This window comes from Setaria viridis, chromosome 6, assembly GCF_005286985.2.
Source record: "Setaria viridis chromosome 6, Setaria_viridis_v4.0, whole genome shotgun sequence".
NCBI lineage: Eukaryota > Viridiplantae > Streptophyta > Magnoliopsida > Poales > Poaceae > Setaria > Setaria viridis.
Window position 1 is genome coordinate 27,000,488 of NC_048268.2, and position 23,588 is coordinate 27,024,075.

The 23,588-nt window shown below is 50.2% G+C and overlaps 1 protein-coding gene across 3 annotated transcripts in view; it reads left to right on the top strand.

Moving 5' to 3' along the window:
- The first annotated feature begins 4,379 nt into the window (after positions 1-4,379).
- Positions 4,380-23,588, top strand: part of LOC117861457 (uncharacterized) — a 30,004-nt gene continuing 10,795 nt past the window's right edge. The window contains exons 1-3 of one of the 3 annotated variants that reach the window (XM_034745027.2): positions 4,380-5,108; positions 5,623-6,050; positions 6,159-6,385. In XM_034745027.2, the coding sequence (XP_034600918.1) occupies positions 4,518-5,108; positions 5,623-6,050; positions 6,159-6,201 (1,062 nt within the window). In that variant the 5' untranslated portion in view covers positions 4,380-4,517 and the 3' untranslated portion in view covers positions 6,202-6,385. Of the gene's footprint in view, positions 5,109-5,622; positions 6,386-23,588 lie in introns of those variants that run through there. The other 2 variants (XM_034745026.2, XM_034745025.2) reach the window with 2 other exon arrangements.

Genomic DNA, 23,588 nt, shown 5'->3' on the forward strand with positions numbered 1-23,588 from the left:
TGGATCTCTGTAGGTGGCTATAGGAGATGGTGGAGCAGCGGCTCGCGGCGCGGGCGACAACGAGGGTCAGTGCCAGCGGAGGTGCGGCTGCCAAAGCCAGCTGGCCTGGGCGACGGTGAGCAGCGGCCAGCTGGGGAGAAGCAGCTGTAGTTGTAGGGGATGTAAAGCAGCGGCCGGCCGACTGAGTAGCAGCAGCCACACGATCGGCGCGGGCGGAGGAGCAACGGTCATCCCGGGTGACAGCGAGCAGCAGCCTACCGGTGGCGGCAGCCGCGATGGCGAGCAGCAGCCGGCCGGTAGAGGAGCGGCTGGAGCGTAGGGGCCGGCGCGAGGATGGGTGGCCAGCGAGCGCAGGGGCCACCTCGGCTACCCGGTGGGGATAGCCTCCAGCGGCCTTGCAGGCGGCAGGCCAGCCACACATTTTTTTTACATGGGCCCTACAGCTGGCTGTAGGCTGCTGCGTTTTCTTTTACGTCAGAAAATCATCAGTGCTGGCGGGCGATGGGAAGGACCTGTCGACATAAATTCCATACTAGCGGCCAGGCACCCACCAGCGCAAATCCTCATTTGTGCTGGCTCAAGCATGCTGGCGGGTACTAAATCCGTTAGTACAAATGTGCACAAATATTTTTATGGCATAGTGAAATGGAGGGGAAAAAATTACCTGCAGCCGGGCTGCAGACTAGGCGCAGTGCAGTCTGTCGGAGGATGCACGACGCGTGGATCCTCCTAACATCTGACGCCCTTGCGCTCGGCTCCTCCGCGGATGCCCGGGCGTCGGCTCCTCCACGGATGCCCTCTCAGCTCGCAGGCGCGCTTGGCTCAGCTTGGCTCACAGGCGCACAGGCTCAAAGGATCGGAGGCTTGATGCCCGCTCTTCCCCAACGGATGCCATCCCCTTCTTCACCGCGGCCCTCGACTGAGTCTTCGGCTCAACGGTAACCTCTCCTGGTCCGTTGCCGCCAACCACCGCCGACCCACCGGATCCCATCCCCTTCTTTGCTGCCATCCTCCCCAACACCACCTCCACGCTTCATTCCGATGACCTTCTGGACTCTCGCGGTTGCCGTCCATCGCAGTCAAACCACCGGAGCGCATCGCCTTCTCCCTCACCGCTACTCTCAACCCCATCCTCGAACGAGCTACCTCCTGCCTGTGCATGAGTGAGCTGACGAATCCGCCGCCGCCGCCGGATCCCATTTCTGAAGTTGGCACCTTCAGACATCTAACTTGAAGCAAACCCATCTGAGGAATAATGAATAAAAGATGTGTTTACTCTTCTTGGATAATGTACTCCATACCAATTGGCATCATATCTGATCCTGTTAAGCACGCCAAAGCTTGTAACTGTACTAGCCTTTTGCTCTGAATGAAAAGTGCTGCTTGCTATCAATCTGTTGTGTGGCAAAGATTTGGTGTTCATAAATTGCTGAATGAAAAGCGCATTCTTGAATGAACTCTATTGCAGCTATCCTTGGGTGTGAAAAGGCACAGATTTCATCCAATTATTGAATCTTCCAATTATTGTAGCAATCACATTGTCAAACAAGAAAGGAGGCGGTCCATAAAATTAAACTGCCAATACTGAAAGGCTCAATTGCAGCCATATTCTCAAATAATATAAATGAGTTACATGTCATATATAGATAACAAATATATGATCCCAATACAGCACAAATGAAAATAAAATTCTATGTAACACAGCAAGGTCACTTGTTTTCTTGATTTGGCACTCCATCAAAATTTAATTTCTTAACAGCAGGATGTAATATGGTAGCTTGATCAACTCCAAGAAACAGATGTTTATATCCTCCTTGGATATATGGAGCACCAACAGTAGAGAATTTGCCATACATTCGAAAGTGCGGCATTGGGGTATTGGCATATCCTTCTTGGATTAATGGATCTGCCATGGAAGAAGATTGTCCGTACACATTATTTGCAAAGTTTGGCATTGTGCTGCTATCATCAATGGTACCATCGTTAAGATCCTGTATGACAGAATATGAAATTATTTATAAAAAGTTGCATATAAGCAAATCAAATATGAAAAGTGAATATAGTCCAAGTCATATGACTTACGATAAATTGCTCTAGGTCAGCACCTTCATATCCTTCATATCTATTATTTGCTACATTTATTGAATCTTGCCCTATATTCAAACATATGAAGTTAACTATACATGCATCAAAAAAGGAAAACATCCTAGAATGAGTAGGATCATTACCTTTCTCTCTACCACTTTTCTTTTTCTTCCCTTTATTCTTTTTAAGGGAGATGGTCCCTTGTTTACTCTTTGGGCCTTTTACCACCCGAGGAATTCTAAATGATATTTCACAGTCAATTAAAATTGGAGAAACCTCATTGGCTTTTTCTTGCATCTTGGTTAGAGAATTATCTACTTCCAAATCCAAATTACCTATTACATTCTCCAAATAATTAAGAAGTTTTTTTGACCGTGAACACTTCAATGCTATGGATGTTGCCTTTCGTGAGATACGTGCAGCTTGGGTTTTCAAACTTTCCTTCTCGGATCCTTGTTTCAAATATTATGATTTCACTTGAATTTTTTATTCAAGTTGCTTCAATTACCTCATCTGGCGTTTCATTCGCCATTGCTTCTGTGGTGATTGACTCAATATTCTCTGTATTATGTGCGATCTAGCATGTGCTCACGCGTGTAAATGTGCTCACGGATGAGAAATAGGCGGAGGGGTTGTACAATCATCAAACCATAAAAAAAAGCCAACTGTACCTGAGTTATCTGCTGCTCATTCGCTCCAGGTTCTCCAACGATTCTAGAGGAAGATGGCATCTGATGAGAGGAGGGTGCAGTAGGCGTCTGATCCTCCTGGCCTTCTCCTGCCATGGCGACAGGATGAGTTGCGCCACGTTATTTGTTTGTTTTTTGAATTTTTTTATTGTTTCTTATCGGTTTATATGTGACAAATGATCCTCTGGATCGATCAGAGAAATAGTGTGGTGAGCCAGCCTCTGAAGATTTTTGACACTGAAATCTCAGGCTCCTGTTGCAAGTTGCATTATTGGTCTCAACTCTCTAGTCTGAAAATCCGCTCATGTTATCATGTTGTGTGGCTGTGGTAATACGAACACGTTGTTAACGTTCCTCTCCTTCTTCAGTCTTAGTCAAAACGTCAAGAACGAAAGCACACGTCACACAAGAGCTCCTCCTTATGTTCCAAGAACCAGAGGATAAGATCTCGGAATCATATTAATTAGTAAATCAAATTTGAAATAGTGGACTGCACCCAGCTAAACCTATCATCTCTTATTTCTAACCATTGGGTTTACATTAAAAAATCTGATAATTGGGAATATAACACTTTCCTTATCTTGTTGGTTGAAATTTCAATCTGTGACCAGTGATGCTCTAGGGGCTTCTGGTGCTCCTGTGCACCGTCGGGTGCATCACGGACGCACCAGATGCACTCAGCAGCCCCTGCAGCACAAGAATTACTCTCCAGGACACACGATGTACTACCATATAGTAGGTACATATGAGCTCCCCAAAATGGATGATAATTGTCGGGAGCGAACGGAGCGTAGCTCAGATGGCAGGATTTCTTGTGGTGGAACCTGCTTACCAGATTCGAGTCCTCGACTTGCTACTGGTGCTCGCATTTTTTTGAATTTATTGCAGGACTTAACCAGTGCTATTTTTCAATGGTAGGCGACGTGTCCGTCGATAGAGATACACTAGTGGTAACTTTGTCAAACTCGAGGATTTGTCGGCTCAGTCTTTCGGAGGTAGTCATAGGGGTAAGATTGTGTGTGCGTGTTCGTGTGTGCGTACGTGTATGTAAGCGTCTGCGTCTGTACTATGTGGTTTGAAAAAAATAATTGTCCAGAAGTTTTAGTTTGGTCAACTCAGTTCGCCCAAGGACGGTTCTGAAGAGGTGGTGTGCTCTTTTGATTTTCAGAGACTGTGAACTCAAATTTGTAATGCATCATAAGCATCTGGATCCAGCCATCCTTTTCCAGGTAGGCCTTTCCGAAGTGTCACTGCAACTTCCAACGGCACCTCAAAGATTTAATGAAAACGGTTGCCTGATGTGACAGTTTTAAAGTGCCAGTACAAATATAGGTAGCCGACCCTTTAATTACAGTTTTAAAGTGCCAGTACATATATAGGTAGCCGACCCTTTGGTGAACACCCTTTTCCATAAATTAATCATAATTATTGCACCGGATCTTCTACCCGTTTTATCCAGTGATGTTGGTAAATAATACCGCGTTCTCTAAATTATTAACCATTAACGATTCGAGACATGTGGATCTAAATGGCAGAATACAAATAGACCTGTCGCCCAAAATCCCTACTGGACATATCGCTTTTGACAGCCACCACAAAAGCTTTTTGGCCGGGGCCTAGTGGGCTTTATAATTTAGGTTGTTGTTGCTAGTTTAGATTCATAGGCACATGCATATGCAAGCATATAAATGAAGATGCGCTTGCTGGTACGTGGACTGGTAGTCTGGTACCACACTACAAACTATGTACTCTTTAATTGCAGCAGCCTCCACGGCCCACGACCACCAGCGAGCGAGCAAGCCAAGAGCAGCGCGCGCGCAGCAGCAGCCGAGAAGCGAAACCATGGCCCCTACGCCGGTGGCGCTCGTCCACGTCGAGTCTCCGCAGACCGCCGTGCCAACGCGAGCGGTGGAGCCCGGTCGGACGCGGCGCATCGCCGTGGCCGCGCCCCCGCTCCCCGCGGCCGCGCTGCAGCGGCGCACCCGCGTGGTGCTCTACTACCGCACCGGCGGTGGCGTGGACGGAGGCGGCGCCCCGGCGCCGGCGCGTCTGTGGGAGGAGGTATGCTGGGCGAAGGAGTCGCTGAGCGAGGCCCTTGCCGACCACCCGGAGATGGCCGGCCGGCTCCGGCGCCGCGAGGACGGGTCATGGGAGGTGAAGCTCAACGACGCCGGCATGAGGTTCGCGCAGGCCACGGCGGAGGCGACCCTCGGCGAGTTCCTGGCGGCGGTCCGGGACGACAAGGACCGGGCGCGCAGCTGGGAGGCCGCGCTGGCGCCGTGGGCCGACGTGAACGCCGAGGACCCCGACATGTGCGCTCTCTTCTACATGCAGGTGCGTGCTTAGCTTGGCTCTTCCATCGTGTGGGTTATTGTCAAAGTTTGATACAAGTTTTTCATGCACGTTGCCACGTCAGCACATCAGCTTATCTTGCCACGTCAGCACATCAGCTTATCTGATGACATTATCTGATGACATGACAGAAAATTTAAAAGAAGAGAGAAGGATTCAATTTCATTTAGATGAAACTCCCTTGCACCAAAACCAACTCTGAATGTGTTATGAAATTAAATGGTACGTGGTGGCTATGAAACAACAATATGAAATTGTGCATTGGAGGGGTAGTTTTAAACATAATTTCATTTTCTTCGTGATGACATGGCTATCTTGAAAACATCAAAATAAAATTAACGGTAATGCTATACTACACGCATCCGAACCAAGAGAAAAAATCGGACGCGGAGTGCTGGCCTCCGACCCCACGCCACCTCAAGTACGTAGGCTCGTAGTCATCCATCTCCCGTTTCATCACTTATCCTTATCCACTCATTTTTTCTCGAGAGTCCAGACTCTCTTCATCCCCGACCTTCCGTTTCTCTTCCAATCCAAAGACCAGCAAGATGTGGGGGATGATGCAGGGGTGGCGGCTCTCCAGCAAGCACGCTGGCGGGTGGAGCATCGTGACGTGCGTCTCCCACCCGTGCCCCACGCCGGCGTCCTCCTTGCCCACCTCGACGGCGTCGCGCTCCCCCACCCGGCGGCCTCGTCCCCCACCCGCGCCCCACGCCGGCGTCCTCGTCCCCCACCCGCGCCCCACGCTGGCGTCCTCCTCCCCACCTCGACGGCGTCGCGCTCTTCCACCCCGGCAGCCTCGCCCCCCACCCAGGCAGCACCCCTCCCCCCACGCCAGCGGCCTCGTCCCCCACCCGCGCCCCACGCCGGCGTCATCCTCCCTAACTCGACGGCATCTCCTCTCCTTCGGCCGACAACAGGCAGGTTGGTTGTCGTGGATCTAAGTGTTGCAATAGGTACCTCATGGTGTTGCAATAGTTATTTTTGGATGTTGCAATGGTGACTATTGACGTTTCATCTGTTTTGCAACAGTCTGACTTGCCAGCAATCGGGTGTTGCACCAACTTGTTCATGATATTGCATATAGTTGTTTTTTTTTGTTTCGTCTCTTCTTCTTTCGTTGTTGCAATGTTGTAAGAGATGTTTTTTTGTTGTTTCAATGTGTCTGTTTTGAATGTTGCACGAAGCAATTCAGGATGTTTCATGCACATAAAGATGTTGCAATCCTCGGTGTTGCAAGTGTTGATTTTTGATGTTTCGATAGTTATTTTTCAATGTTGCGACGGACTGTCCGATAAAATAAAATTATCGGACACCCGACCATCCGATAAAATAAAATTATCGGACGTCCGGACGCTAGCACTACCGTAAAATTAAAATAAAATCATCCACAGGGATTAACTTTATATGCCCCTGGTGCGGGTCAGTGTCACAAAAGGAGTTGCTAAAATTTAATTCCAATAGCGAGCAGGGTGTCTTTTCGCGAAGAGAGAGATAAAGCAAAGCTTTAGGAAGCAATAGTGTTTGTTAATTTTTTATATAATTATAGTGTTTAGTTAGTTGGGTCAAGTGAGGGGACATGATAATATTGAAAAAATTTTGAGTAAATTTGATCGAGACACTTGAGCTACTGTTGGTTGGTGCAATAAAGGGCCACGAAGATAATTTTGCTTATAATATATTTTCAATTAATTCATTATCATGTTAGAAGTACGAAACTAGTGAGATAATTTTTTTTTATTTTAACATATAATTTGATTGCTTGTTAGACAACACATATATGAAACATGGATACAATTTGATTACTTGTTAGACAAAACATATATGAAAGTCAACTTTTTGTAATTGAAACGTCCTTATAAAAATCAACGGAGTGAATACATTTTACGAGCAATTGGAGATAATCCCTCCAGCCGCAAATAGAAATATAAGTTATGTATTTGACATCAATAGAAGTGACCAAACGCGGCCCCGCCCAGCCCGATAGCCCAGCCCGTGGCCAAATGTGGCCCTGCCCAGCCCAATGGCCCGGCCCGTTGCCTTTATAGGGCCGGGTGTGGCGCGCATTTTGCCTTCAAAAAAAATTCGGGCGGGCCAAGCCCAACCTGATTATTTTTTTATTTATTTTACAACTAAAAAAGATCGGACGTCCTTGTCCGACCTGAGCTCGACTCGAAAAAAGCCCGAAAAAGCTGGTTCGAAAGCTGTTCATGGGTGGACTTGACCACATTTTTTGGGCTCAAAACATTCTGGGTTTTTTTGCCGGTCCAACCCGTATTTTGCTCAGGTCTAGACATCAATATGGTCATATAAAACATTAATTTGACAACTAACTTTTGTTAGAATATATTTCTAACACATAGGAAAAACACACAAATCTACTATATAACATAGTTAATCCATAATCAAATTTTAAAATAGTTGACTCAAGCCAATCCAAAAACACGATTTATTGTGAATAGAGGGAGTAAAAATGTTAGCTTCGTACTAGCATATAATGGAAGTCAACTCTTAGTCTTGGCGAGTGGCATATGCATACAGAATTCGTATACTTGTTTGAGTACTAAACAGTTCTTAGATGTAAGCTCATATTGGAACATCTTCAACTGCAAAGAGTGGCGGAAAATATTATCAATTATTAGTTATACAAAAGAAGAACTTTTTAGACGGTTTTTTTGAAGCTTGATTATTTAAAGCCCATGATTAAAATATTTTCACATATTTTTTAGTGTGCGGCCACGTTTGCAATTTTTTTTAAAAAAGAACTTACAAATGCTTGAATCCCGAACAGGTTTGTGCACGTAGGCTGAAAATGTTGGCCTACATTTAACATAGAAACTTGTACTACGAAAATTAAAGAAACGGAATTTACTTGTGAAGCTGCTGCATATAAGAGTGGTCATTTTTAATTTCTTTATTTTCTCAAGTCTTAAAGGTTTGGTGTATTCCTTTTGCACTGCGCGTTCGAGTTCAGCATAGATTGTTGAGTTCACAGTTCCGTGAAATATTCACTCACTGGATGAAAGTTGTGATCAATGGCGAAAGTAACGGGTGCATCTCCAATGCCCTCGACAGGCCACGCGGCCAGGGCAACGCAAAGCACCCGGAAACGGCCCACTCCCCGACCTCCCGACCTCGGAGATAGGTGGGGGCAAGTGGCACTCCTCCGATATCCCCGTGTGGGGCTCGGAGGGTACGGAGCCACCGTACCGGGGATAACTGCCGGCCTCACATGGTGAGGGGAGCAGGCGAGGGCTGGTGCATGTGGGGCATTCAATGCATGCCATGATGATGTGACGCGCATGGCTCCCCACCCGCTCCTGCCACGGCACAGGAGGCGGGGGGCGGTCATGGACCGGTGGGCCGTCTAGTGTGACTTCACCCAAGGGACCGTCTTGATCAGCGACGCCATCATGGTGTGGTGGGACCGCTCGGATTAACTTGGCTAAAGCACAATTAAGTCACCTGACACGCGATCATATGCTTTAATCAGGTTAACTCGGCAGTCCGTCGGATTTCATCCGATATACCACTACACAGGACCGAGATAGCAGAGCTCACATGAAGGTAAGTGGTTCCAGAGAATACAACAGATCATCCAACTTAAACAAGTACATTAATTTCTTACAACACTAGTTTGAAATCAAAGTTTTACAGAGTTCTTAAGCAGCGGAAAAGATAAACTAGCGGAAGCTAGCGCCGAGGTCGGATGTCACGGATGAGGCCGATTCTGACATCACTGGTCCCTATCCTCGCCGTCCGAGGAGGGATCCCACTCGACCGTCCACCCAGGCGGGAGCTGGGGAGGCCAAGTGCCAAAAGCAGCAGACTCAGGAGCTTCAACATCACCTGAAAGAGATTGCCACAACAAGGCTAAGCGACTACGCTCAATAAGACTTAACCGACTGGTGGAATCTACTTCACCAACTTCTAGACATGCAAGGCTCTTTGGCTGAGGGGTTTGTTTTGCCAAAAGCAACTACAGTATGTCCTTACTTTCAATATTTTAGCTCAGATTCTAAGTTCATTAACCAATCTAAATTAGCAACTTATGCAAAGCAAACATAGCTTCCAAACAATTTAAAAAACAAGCATCAAGATTAATATCATCATCATATTCCATCTTTACTCAGTGTAGCATAGCGATCAAGTAGTCCCAAACTGTGAGAGGCAGACGAATCGATTTGAATTTCTTAAGCATGCATGGCGAACCTAATCTCACGACATCCGCGCACCACAGAGGGTCGCTTCCCTTGTCGGCCATCCCCATCAATCCCTTGAGCCGTGTCGGGCCCACTTCTCTTGTTACAAGGTTCCACAGATCCGGCCTCTGCCATTCTGTGACCGCACTTGTCACCACATGCGGCCGCAAGGGAAACTCTGTTCCAGAGACAGTGGATCGAACCGCTCATGTCCTGGTTCAATCAGGTACTATGCTTCCCCATCCCATACTAGGTATGAGATTAGTACTTTCAAACACTTAATCACGAACACCAACACTTTCCGACCTTAACCAATTTCATGTAGACAGACGGGGCAATCCACCGACCACCAAAATAGTTCACAGAGCCCTGCCCCGTCCATCGTCCTTATAGTTGTAACCAGAAGGAGAGCAAACAACTCCTACAACTCGTGAGTGACAGGGAATCACTCGACTTTTACCGAGTCCTGTTAAGCATTGCAACTACTCGGCCTATCATACTAGTGTTCAGATCAAGGGAACTAAGTCATGCATCTATGGTTCCAAACAACTCCTGAACGTAAATGCAAATACATACAACAGAAGGCATGCGCAAGTTTAGAAAGATTGGGTGATGCTCCGGGGCTTGCCTTCGATCAGGGCGGAAGCAAGCTGATCTTTGGCGCTCTCTGGTTCAGCTCCTGCAGGCGGCAGCTCGGCTACAACTCCATCTTCTGGCACTGGGTGCAGCTCGTATATGCCGTTAGCAAGGTTTAGCTCTACACGGAATGCAAATGCAAGGGTTAAAACACTTAGACGGTTATTTTAACAACACATGCAAGGATTTAGCCCAAAACTGTAGCAAAACTACAGGAAAAGTGTGAAACCCACTTCATTGGATTCTACTCAGAAAGAGGATTCCAACCCAAGTGATTTCACATTTTTCTGATTTTTCCTCGGTTTAAGATGAATTTCCCAAGCTTCTTTTGATTTAGAACAAGATAAAAGAGTCGGATCGGGAAAACTTACGATCTGACCCTTAGACCTAAGGAATAACTATACCAGGGTCCTCAGACTTAAAGCAGAGAAGTCTCTAAAATTTTACACAGATACCCTCGGTCCAAAAGAAAAGGATACAGCCGAGCCCTCGGGCGAGGCGGACAGTGGTCGGGCAAAATAGATAGGGTCAGGCGAAATGGACAGGGGTCGGGCGAGATGGAAAGAGGTCGGCAGCTCACCTTTTGTCCTACTGACGAAGTCTTGTGGTCGGGAAGAAGCAAGCTCAGGCGGAGCGACAAAAGGCGTTTAAGGTTCGGGCGGTGGCGAGGTCCGGCGGTGCTCCGGCGGCGACGGTGCTTCTTGTGGGCAACAAGCAAGCTCTAGCACAGCGTGGAAGAAGGCGGAGCGGCTGGCGGGGTTGGCAAGGCATGGCGTTGGGCGGAAAGGGAGTTTCACAGAGAGCTCAGATGGCGGCACTTGCGTGTGAAGCAGAGGAGTGTGCGGCGACGAGGGCGAAGGAGATGAAACCACGCAATCAGTGCGGCGAGGGCAAAGATGGCGAAGGGATTTTCGGTAAGAGGCTTCGGTACCCTTTTTATAGCGGCGCGGAAGAGTTCGAAAGAAGGAACGAGCTCAAGCGGCGCGAGGATAAGATCGAGGCAGAAAGGAGTGCTCTACCGCAGTAGCGATTGGTTGGCGTCTCCATTGGCCGGCGAAGCGGAGCTCCGGGGACAGGATCTTTACGGCATTGGGCAAGGAAGACAGCGCTAGGCAAGCGTGGTTTTGCCGGGCGGAAGGATTGGCGAGGTCGAGCACGTGCCTGGTCGTGTCAAGCGCTGGATTGGTTGTGGCGACTCGGTATCGGCGGACAGGAGGGAGAGAGGGGGCACTGCAGGCGAGGGCGCTACAGGCGAGGTGACAAGGCAAGTGGTGACACTAGCAAGCGCAGAACTAGTGGCTTTGCTGGGGCACGCTACTGGCGAGGCAGGGGAAAAAGGAGTTGTCACTGCCTGAGCGGTGGTTGGTGATGGCGGTATCGTCGCGGGGCGTGCGCTTTGGTGCGGTCGCACCACGCGGCGGCGGCGCTCTGAAATAGGGTGCACGCGTGCTCTGGCGCTCTTTGCTCGATAGATCTGCGGAATCCTGTTCTGGGTCCATCTTCCAGCCTCATGATCTCCCAATTTCCAAACTACACCACTTTGACTCCCTTAACAAGAGTTGTAGAACACCAGCCAAGGTCCAACTTTTGTAATTGGATCGAGCTCAAAGACGCAGTGGATTTGGGGATCCAAAGCTCCAAAGTTTGGAGGAATACTGGTTTCGGGACTTAGAGAGAAACAGCGGTTTGCTGGGTTTCAGGGGTCGGGGCTGATTTGAACTGCAGATTTGGGGAAGTTTCGGAGATGAATTGGACCAATGTACAATTAACAAAGTTAAAGAAGGGACTTCGTTCTCCAACTTCTATAAAGAGTTTTCTTGGCGTCCTGCTCAACTTTCCAAAGATAAACCCTCCCTAAGGCGCTAGGTTGGTCTGAAAACCAGATTTAGCCGGTATAGCTCAAGAAAGGCTGAGTCAACCAGATTAGGAGCTTGTCTTAAGATTAAACTCGGCTGGGTTAATCTAGGTTGTTACACATGGCCTGCAGCACGCCTGGGAGTCTACCCTTTGCTACCTGTCCACCATTACATCCCAAACATGGGCAGGACCATACGACCTCGCAGCTAACCTGTGTTGGGGGGCACGCACCAATGTGGGGCCTTGGGGTCCATAGACTGAACACAAACCAAAAGAGGGCTCCCGACCACTAGGAGGGGAAGGGGCGCTACCGGCGTCATTCAAACGGCAGTTAACGGCCAAGCTCCTACGCACCCTAGCATCGCACGCCACCTCCCACCATGGGAGTTGGTGGATGTGACGGTAGCCACAGCTAGCATAGTACTGCCACAACCCGCACAGTGCCGCCTCACCGTGCCTCGCCTGCCACGCTACACAGTGCGTGGCACGTCCCCCCCCCCCAACGTGCCACAGGAGTAGGGATAGGATGGGAAGCTATTCCATGATAGGCCCATCGCATCTGACCAGGCAAAGGGTCCTTCCCTGCTAGGTGTCTCGACCACTAGGGTTGAGGGACCCCCACTTTCTCGCTATAGCCCAATCCCCAAGCCTATATAAGGGGAGTTGGGTTTTCCTTTCACTATCTGACACTTCTCACAGACTTGCATGCTTATGAGCACCCCGTTGTAATCTTGCTGCACACTCAGACTTGAGGAACACGAACTCTCACCTTGAATTGGACGTAGGGTTTCACCCCGAACCAGTATAAACCCTTGTGTCTATCTGCGAGTCATTGATTGTGAGGTGAGCGTGGCGTGATTCACTAGTCAGCGGTATAGAACACTGATAATTGGCGTGCCAAGTAGGGGTAGTCGTGGACACCACATCCAGCTCTTGATGGCTTCCTTCGGTTTCAGCTTCGGCGACAGCAATGCTTCCAGCGACATCGTTCTCTTTAGGATTCTCAAGTTTGCCATCATGGTTGGGGGAGAGATCCATCTCATCCCCACCTTGGTTCTAGCCTAGGGTTTCCGCTTCGGAAGCCTGGACTTCATCACCGACCAGTTCAGCCACCTACACCTCCACGAAGAGGAGCGCCCTGTGTAGCGCGGACTACCAGAGGAATCCTCCTCCGATGATGAGGGTGTGCTACCAATTGACTATGACGTTCTCGCGCGTAAAATCGACACGCACTTGGGGGTAGCCTCGAGCCGGAGGCTTGCCGACACACGTTCTACGCATTGGCCAATGTCTTCTCCCAGCTCTTTAGGGAGGCGCTGCTACCCCCAAAAAGTGACTTTTGGGACCCTAATACCATGCTCCCCCATGGCTTGCGTAATGCCACCCGGCTATTTGAGCTCGACCTCGCACGCTGGCTTTGACCCCCATCACCAGATTTTGTGTTCGTGGGGGCTGTCGAGTACTCCCAGGCATCCTTTCATGACCTTTTGGAGGTGAGCTTCGTGAGCAGCTCATCTTCCGAGATGGAGCTCGTGCTGAGTAGCCACCCTTTGAGAGAGTGCTTCATGGTGGAGCTCGTCGAGCATACACCCTCGGCCATGGCCAAAGATGTGTGGCTGTAGCTGATCCAACGCATGTCGGAGGAGCACGAGGTGTATATCTGCGAAAAGGCCGAGCACCTTACCGCTGAGGCAACGGAGCTGGAGAACAAGTGCGCGCAGTTGGAACGTGACTGTGCTAAGCTGGAGCAGCAGTGCAAAGGGCTTTCAGGAGGCTCTGCTCGCGCTCGTGCTCCTCACGTGCATAACCAGATGATGCGCGATGAGAACGACGTCCACCGCTTTGCACGGGCTAGCTAGAACATCGCGGCTGTGGTCATGATCCTATGCTCCATTCCCGAGTCTCGGGACCCCAAGGGACTTTGCATCTACCATGAACTCAAGGGGCTTCTGGAGGCTGCAGCGGTGCAACAGGCCGAAAGCTCCCTTGAGCGGTGACAGGAGGCATCCAGCAGGCACCAGGGACAAAGCGCCAGTGGGGTTTGGCCCCACAGCTGCTGCCTCTACCCCGAACGAGCCAGCGGGAAGCAGGCCAGCCCGCAAGGGGGGCATTGGAGCTGCAGCGTCCCGTGGCCTTGGTGCACAGTCACCTCGGTGGCACCCATGATGAATAAGGCATGATCGACGCCAAGCGGCGTGAGCGCGTGGCGACCATCTGTACCATCGTGATTGTGACGACTACCGTGACCGCCATGACCGACGCTATGACGGCATCCCCATGCCCAACTCGGAGGGTCTTGGCCTAAGGGCATTCGGGAGGAGGATACACTCTGTCCCTTTAATTTTCCCGAGTGCTTTCGAGCCCCGACCAACATCACCAAGTACATTCGGGATACGAACCCTAGTGTTTGGCTTGAGGACTACCGGCTCCTCTGCCGTGGAGGAGGAGGGGCACCATCGAAGATTACTTCATCATCCAGTACTTGCCAATTTTCCTAATGGAATCGGCTCGTGCCTGGTTCAAGTACCTCCAAACCGACTGCATCCGGGACTAGGCTAACATTCGCCAAATCTTCATCGGCAACTTCCAGGGCACGTACACCTGAACAGGCAACTCTTGGGACCTCAAAAGTTGTAAGCATAACTTTGGAGAGACGCTCTGGGAGTATATCCGTCACTTCTCCTGGTAGTGCAATGAGCTCCCCGACATCACTGACACAGACTTATTCGGGGCGTCCATCTTCAGGACCACACCACCAACCATGCCTTGGGCGAGTAGGAGGTGGTCACGATCTTTGCCAAAGGAAAGAGCAGCGCCAAGCATGGCAGAGATGAGGAGGGCGGCTCCTCCCACCACGACAAGAAGAAAAAGAACAAGAAGCGCCACGAAAACGAGCTCATCGGTACGACCGATCGCGTGGGCAAGCAGCAGATGGGGACAAGCCCACTCCCGACCACTTTGAGAAGCTGCTGGATGGGTTGTGCCCAAACCACAGCTTCCCAATGAGGCACCTCTACAAAAAGTGCGACCTTATGAGGTTCTACATAAAGGGCAACCTCAAGATCGACGCTATGGGGAAGCAGCTGCCAATCACTGATGGCGACATAGAGAACGAGGACACCTTCCCCGATCCCCAAAGCTTCCTCATGATCTTCGCAGAGCTTGATGCCTAAGAGTCCAAGCGCAAGCAGAAGCTGATGGCTCAGGAGGTGAACACCGCTCACCCTGCAGTGCCGACCGACATGAAGTGGTCAGAGGCAGCGATCACCTTCGATAGGTCAGACCACCCCGACCACATCCCATCAGCAAGGAGGTTCCTCCTATTCATTCACCCCATCATCGCCAACACCCGCTTGTCCAAGGTTCTCATGGATGGTGGAAGCGGCCTCAGCATCATGCACATCAGTATGCTTGATGACATAAAGATCCTACGTTTTGAGATCCGACTAACTTGGGTGCCCTTCCACGGGGTTATCCTAGGAAAACTAGCGATTCCAATCATGCAAATCGACTTGCCTGTCAGATTTACGGACTGTGTGAACTTCTGCATGGAAACCCTCACATTCGAGGTGGTGGATTTCATGGGATCCTACCATGCGATCCTCAGACGACTTTGCAACACAAAGTTCATGGCCGTTCCAAACTACAGCTACCTCAAGCTTAAGATCCCTAGTCCCCAAGGGGTGATCACCATGAGCTCTAGCTACCAGCATGCCTGTTGATATTTCTTAACGTTACGAATAAATTCGCAAGCACAAGGATATACTGTTATATCATTTCAGCCGAACAATATTTAGGGTATCATAATTTATATTTTTTTCCACCCAAAGGATGGCATTAGTGTAAATGGATTTATTGGATACATATCCAGGATCATAAGCTTAAGTAATAGACCAAAGTTCATACAGGGGTAAGCCATGATAAATATATGAGGGTAATGCGATACACAAACAAGCCAATCTCAAGAATAAAGTATAAAAGAATAAGCTTAAGGTTAGCGGGAGCAAGGCGTCCAAGAGGTCCTAGTGGCAACTATCTATACTAGGAAAGGTCATACAAGCACACGGTCAAAGCTAACTCTAGGCATACAACATTACGGGGAGAATATCCATCCCTAGTCTACCAAGGCAAGGTATCCTTTAGAACTCCTACACCATACCCGAACAAGGGGAACTACAAGGGACGGACAGGGCTGTCACCACCTACCGCCTACCCCTCAGACCGTGGGGCATAGTCATATTCGATAGATCCCAACATGCTCGAGCACCACGCTCATATACGTGATCACTACTCTAGCCCCTCAAGAACCCCGACCATGATGATCGACAGGCATAGAGCTAGAGCAAGCCTGAAGGCACAATGAACTGATGCGGTAGCATAATTTAGCCTAAGCATACGAGTATAACTTAATAAAGCACAAGTCATGGCATAATACACTACCGAAATAGCATAACAACCATACTCTTTATAGATAGAACACCAACAAGTCGAGTACAAAGCCATACCGAGAGCCAGAGGTTACGTCCCCAACAAACTCGAAGACTAGCTTAGCACTATAAGAATTCAACTCTAGCCTAGCTCCACTAGCCTAAGGATTACAAGAGTAGCAAGAGAGAGAGGGAGAGAGGCTTCAAGGGTGGTGTGTGTGAGAGGGGGGTCTCCTCCTTTTATAGGTAGTTGAGGGTGGTTCCCGGGAGGCATCCACGGGGAATCTTCCCCAACCGCTATAGGGAGTCCACCAGCGATCGCCACGTGGAAGATAAGGGTGAAGGGACCCTATCCAGGTTTGGCCGACCCTGGGCTGGGCCTCCTCCCCACCGCCTTTGTCTGGTGGGCTACTGGTTGGACCTCAGCGCTTTCCCTTTTGGACCCACGCTGGATTGGGCTAGTTTGCTCTAGCATGTGGGCCCTCTTATCTGTCGTGTACACGTCTAGTCTTCTTCTGTGTGTTTCGTCCATGTTTGCGCATGTTTCCTCTTTTGTATAGATATGTATCCTTGAAATAACTTATTTGCTAATACATGTGGAACTAGGTTATTGATAACAATTATGTGAGTAAGTAATGCTAGTTTTTCTTTATTCTTTGAGTAGTGTGACGGTCAAATTTCTGTCATAAGGACCGTCAACAATGCCCAACTCTGCGACAAGGAGAACTGCAAGCTTGCCACCTAGACAATCTGCTCCCTAGAGTTTCGTGAGATCTAGAAGGTCACGGAGGAGGTCACCTCGACTCCAACAAGGCCTCCACGTCGGGTGCCTTCAAGCCCACGAAGGATACGAAGATGGTCCAGATTAACCCTGAGGACCCCAGCAAGGTAGTGTGGATCGGCACCATGCTATCCACGAAATGGGAGCGAGCTCATTGACTTCCTGCGCGCCAATCGGGATATGTTCACGTGGAAGCCCTCTAACATGCTGGGAATCCTCAGGGAGGTTACCGAGCATGCCCTTGACATCAGGCCAGATGCCAGACTGGTCAAGCAACGCCTGTGCCACTACAACAACGAGAAGTGAAAGGCAATAGGTGAAGAGATAGCCCGGCTCCTAGCGGCAAGGTTCATCAAAGAGGTGTTCCACCCCGAGTGGCTAGCCAATCCAGTGCTTGTGTGGAAGAAAAATGGCACCTAGCTCATGTGCGTCGACTACACTAGTATAAATAAATCATGCCCCAAGGTACTATATCCCTTGCCGCGCATCGATTAGGCGGTTGATTTGACCACAGGATGCGAAGTCCTATGCTTTCTGGATGCCTATTCAGGCTATCACCAGATTGCGATGGAGTCCGACTAGCTCGTGACCTCATTCATCACCCCATTTGGTGTGTACTGCTACATCACGATGCCCTTTGGGTTCAAGAACATGGGCTCTAGGTATTAGGAAGTATATATGTATATTAGGATGTATTTATCCTTTCCTTGTACACTTGATGTATTCCTTGTACTTCAAGCCATATTGGCCATATATATATACAGAGAGAGGTCAACCTTCCTCATTAGGGTGTGTGGTGTTTCCCATCTACTTCTCTACACCAGGTACCAAAGGTGCATGCACCAGTGCCTAGACTTGTTGGTCGATGACATCGTCGAGGTGTCCATCGGTGACATCATCGTTAAGTCCAAGAAGGCCGAGCAGCTCATCACCAACTTGAGGGATGTGTTCGAGTGTCTCAGGTGCTACAACATCATGCTCAACCTGGAGAAATGCGTCTTTGGGGTGCCCAAGGGAAAACTCCTAGGGTTCATCATCTTCGAGCATGGCATCGAAGCCAACCTAGAGAAGATAGCGGCGATCAGGAACTTGGGGCCGATCACCAACGCCAAGGGTGCTCAGAAGCTAATGGGGTGCTTAGCCTCCCTCAGCCACTTCATTACACGACTTAGGGAGTGTGGCATGCCCCTATACAAGCTCCTGAAGAAGTCTTACCAGTTCTTGTGGAACGACGAAGCTCAGGAGGCATTTGACAAGTTGAAGGCTTTCTTGGCCTCACCGCTGACCTCGATCTCGCCTAGACCAGACGAGCCCCTACTGCTCTACATCACCGCAACCATGCAGGTGGTCAGCACGACCCTTATCATGGAGCACGTAGAGTTAGGACACGTCCTCATGGAGCAGAGGCCGGTGTACTTAATCAGCAAGGTACTCTCTGACACCAAGGTCCACTACCCCCAAATATAAAAGATTATCTATGTCATCCTCATCGCCAAGCACAATCTCCTCCACTACTTTTGAGAGCCATCCCATAGTGGTGGTAACATCGGTGTCGCCTCGGGGCGAGTGGCCAAGTAGGCAACAGAGCTCATGGGCCACCAGATCTCCTACTTGCTAAGGACCACAATCAAATCACAGGTCCTTGCTGACTTCATCGTCGAATGGACCGAGGTCCAGACCCCGCCACCCCTGAGGGACTAGGAGTACTGGATGATGTACTTCGATGGGTCACTTATGGCGATGGGCGTGGGTGCTGGGGTCATACACACCTCAGCCAAGGGGAATCACATGGAATGTGCGATCCTCCTGCACTTTCACACCACCTACAATGTGGTGGAATATGAAGCCCTCATTCATATCTTAAAGATTGCCTTCAACCTGAGCATCTATCGCCTCTATGTTAGGGGCCATTCGAAACTGGTCATTGACCAGGTCATGAAGGAAGCATTGTGCCGCAATAAAAAGATGGTCACGTACTACAATGAGGTGTGAAAACTTGAGGACAAGTTTGATGGGCTCGAGCTACATCACATCCTCATGTTTGAAAACCGTGTGTCGATTTCCTGGCAAAGCTCGTGTTCAGCACGGAGTGTGCGCCGCCTGGGGTGTTCATCAAGCTTTTCAAGATGCCCAACCGGACCTTGGGTCCCACCACCCCCGACCACAATCAAGCATTGAAGCCAACCTCGGGCCCTAAGAAAATGGGGGCCCAATCAAGAGGTCAGGACAACTGAGCCTGACTGGCCCGCGCCCTTCCTCAACTTCCTCTAGCAAGGCACCCTCCCTAGCGATGCAACTAAGGCCTGATGGCTCGCCAGGCATGCATAGTCCTTAATCATCATTGGGGAGGAGCTCTACAAGCATAGCCCATCTGGAATTCTCCAGAGGTCCATTCCACGCGAGCAGGGAAACCTGCTACTTCTAGAGATCCACACTGGCACCTGCGGCCACCACGCGGTGCTGAGGATGCTGGTCGGCAAAGCCTTCTTGCAAGGATTCTACTGGCTGACTGCAGACACTAACGCCCAACAGATCATGCACACCTACAAAGGGTGGCAGTACTATGCACGGCATACTGACCTCTCTACGCAGGAGCTACAAACCATCCCCATCACATGGCCATTCGTGGTCTAGGACCTTGATTTGGTCAAGCCTTTCAAAAGAGCGGCCAGGGGCTACACCCACCTCCTTGTGGTAGTGGACAAGTTCACCAATTTGATCGAAGTGAAGCCCATCACAAAGGTCACATCCCCGGCGGCGGTTCAATTCTTACTTGACATCGTGTATCAGTTTGGGGTCTTGAACTCCATCATCACTGATAACAGCACCCAGTTCATGGGGAAGAAGTTCCTCCATTCTACGACGACTACAACATCCAGGTGGACTAGGCCTCTGTGACCCACCTGCGCACCAATGGCCAAGTCAAGCGTGCCAACGGCATGGTTTTGCAGGGTTTCAAACCCCGCATCTTTGACTGTCTTGACAAGTTCGCGGGGCACTGGGCTAGTGAGGTACCTGCCATGCTCTGGAGCTTCACAACAACACTGAATAAGTCCACAAGGTTCACACCCTTCTTCATGGTGTATGACGCGAAGGTCGTGCTCCCAACCAACCTCGACTATGGTGCACTGCGAGTCAAGGTGTACAACGAGGCAAGGTCGGAGGAGGCTCACCAAAATGTGCTTGACTAGCTAGATGAGGGCGTGACATGGCACTCCTCGGATCAGACAAATCCTAGCAGGCCCTCCGACGATACCACAACAAGAGCGTTCGAGGTTGGGCCTTCTAGGTTAGGGACCTGGTCCTCCAACGGGTCCAACCACCAAGGGCAAGCACAAGCTCACGCCACCTTGGGAAGGACCCAACTCCATCGCCAAAGTCCTACTCCTGGGGGATTATCGCTTGAAGGATAAGAATGGCAACATCCTCACCAATTCAAGGAACATTGAGCTGCTATGTCGCTTCTACCCTTACTCATTGTTTGTTATAAACAATGAAAAGCCCATCATTCCCACCACCTCTTTCCCTTTCTTCTCCCTATTCCGAGCGGTTCATACCAACCTGCGCGGGTGAATGGCATGACCCTCTCGTGGGGGCTACATACATATGAATACCTTAGCCACGAAAACTTGCTCATCGTGATCCCGACCCACATCGTGCAAACAACTTGTGGAAGGAAGCCCCGCGGGCTAGCTCCCAAGCTTCACTGCACACCAAGCAAAGGGAAAATGAGAAAGTAACTCAACACAACTAGAAAACTGAACATAAAAACAAATTCCAAACAAGTTCTCGATAATCAAAACATCTGTTACAAAATATCTGAGCTTCAAAGGGCTAAAAATCTACTCTGCAGGAGCTGAGCGTCGGTCCTGGATGTTGGAGGGTGAGACTTGACTGACCAGCTATTGAGCGCTTGCCGCCAGAGCCTTCCTGAGCTCATGGATCTCCTCACCCAATTGTTTCCTCGTGTACCCACTCCCTACGGTGGCAAAGTTCACACCCTCATAGTGTATGGCCATGGACATGAAGGCAATGAGGGTACCATATTGACGCCCGTTAGTGATCTCGGGCCACCCCGAGCTGGTCCACCAGAGAGCCCGCGCTCTGCGCCCCTTCCCCCAAACACATGGGCTCACAATGCCTCAGCCGCACCTTGGAGCGTGTCAATCTCACTGACCACCTCCTACACTTGGTGCTTGCCGCCACTTGCTGCTGGAGGGCCGAGGTCGCCTCATCTTGCAAACCTGAAAGGTTGAGCTCCCGATCAGAATCGGCACAAAGGTTAGAGGAAAACAAAAGCACCAAGGGAAGCTAGGATCCTACCGTTGCAGATCGCTCTGAGGGTGTGGACCTTGGTCACCAAGGTTTGCCAAGCCTGCTCCGCCTCCACCCTGGCGGTCTCAGTACACTGACGGGAGCGCTCCATTGTCACCACAAGCGCTTTCATCTCCTCCGCCTGGCAAGCCCATTTGATGACCTGCACCCGGTCCTAAACCACACGGTCAGCGAACTCTCTCCTTATAACCTCTGTAGTCCATGCAGCTTGGGTGGAGGCATCCTCGGTATGGTGCTATGCAGCCCGAGTAGCCTCCGCCTCGGATCGAGCCATGGTGAGCTCCTGCTACAACTGCTACGCCTCCACACGTGCATGCTCTACCTCGAATGTCGTGTATGCCAGCCGCCATTGGTCGGCGACCTCCCTCTTCAGCAACTTGTATGCGGCTCGCTAGAACTCAGATTTCCTCATCAAAATACCCAATAGCTCCTAGAAAAAAGTAGCAGATCATGCAATCAAAACCTGACCGCCACGAGCAAAAGAACCCAAACCAAAAACAACACCAGTCGGATTTAGTGACCGACAGTCAACCAAGGGGTTACTCAAGTAGTAGATTTGTAGGTGGGGGAGATCATAGGACCAAGAACTCAAATGGTAACACAGGGACACAAGGTTTAGATAGGTTCAGACCTCTGGATAGTAATACCCTACGTTCTATGTTCTAGTGGATTGTATTGCTGATCGTAGGTGTGAAGAGTTAACGTGTCCTCGGGGGGCACCCCTGACTGCCTTATATAGGCTGACGACCAAAGGTTACAAGTCAAATAGGATCTAATCTTAGTCAGTTGTTACAAGGAAATCAATCTGAGTCGGTTTACCACAAATATCCCGTGATATCCAGGCTGAATCGGTTCGCCCGGCCTCAAGCTTGTGCTTCATGGAACTTCACGCCTTGCCCCACATGCCATGGTCGGGCAGGGCACACTTGTTAGGCCAGCTAGTATCTTAGTCGGTGGGGACCCGTGGGTACCCTTATCCCTCAACACCGGAAAGGGGGTAGGAGGGTTACTTGCTCGAGCGGAAGAACCTCCTCCTTTATCAATATTAGAGCGCCCGTCAGGGCCCCCAATGCCACAACAAGCAGCACCTGGGCCTTTCCTAGGTCATCGCGGACTTTCTCGCCATGCCCGATGATGCTAGCCCACGACGCGCGCTTGCAGCCATCGTCAAGGGTGCACAGGGCCTTGTGAGGGTGTCGGGGATGCACCCAGGTCAAAGTCAGGCCAACCTCAGACCTAGGCAACACCCTGATCAGGACTAGGCCCAGACCCGATGGACCCTTCAGTAGGGCTAGCTACAGGGTAGGGCTTTGACCCTGCATGGGGACTGGCTTGCAATGGTGAAATCCACACCTCCTCCTATTGTTCCCTCCGTGGATGAGGAATCCTCCACGTTGATCACCTCCACGGCGGCCAGTGCAGCCGCGATGGACACTCGGGCCTCTACTGTGCCCGAGCTAAGCTACAGTGTAGGGCTTTGACCCTGCAGGGGGATTGGCTTGCAATGGTGAAATCCACACCTCCTCCCATCGTTCCCTCCATGGATGAGGAATCCTCCATGTCAGTCACCTCCATGGCGGCCAGCGCAGCCGTGATGGACACTCAAGCCTCTGCTGTGCCCAAGCTATTGACCCCCATGGACAGCATGGTCACTGAGGGGAGACCGGCACTGGCTACCGGTGGCATGCCAACGTGTCCACACCTCTACCAGGGTCAGCACCAACCGAATGACGTGCTTCATGAACCCCCACTGAGGTGGGCTAGATGCTAATATTGGGAACAAACTCTGTGGCAAAAACAAAGATTACAAATTGGGTCAAAAATCAAAATTCGCACATGCATCCAACAAAGGAAGAAAATTGAAGGAATCGAGAACACTTACCTCTCTGACCGGTCCAGTGGGAGCAGCGTGGTGCAGCGCTGCGCCGATGATGCCGTTGGCGATGGTTGCACCTGTGCTAGGGTGGAAGGAGGCAGGACGGCCACCGTGCGGCTGTTGGCAGCAATTAGTGCACCAATTTGTGAACCGCAAGCGCACAGATTGGTTGTAACTTTTCCCTTTGAGTAATCCCCCAACGTTTATAAGCCTTGGAACAAGGGATTTGCATGCTTAACTAATAATCACTAATCATTGTAACCAAAAGCTCTATGTATTGAATAAGATTATGCTAATAAAGAGCTAAGCAGTCTAGATCAAAGCAGGTAAAGAGTATAGGGTGTAAAC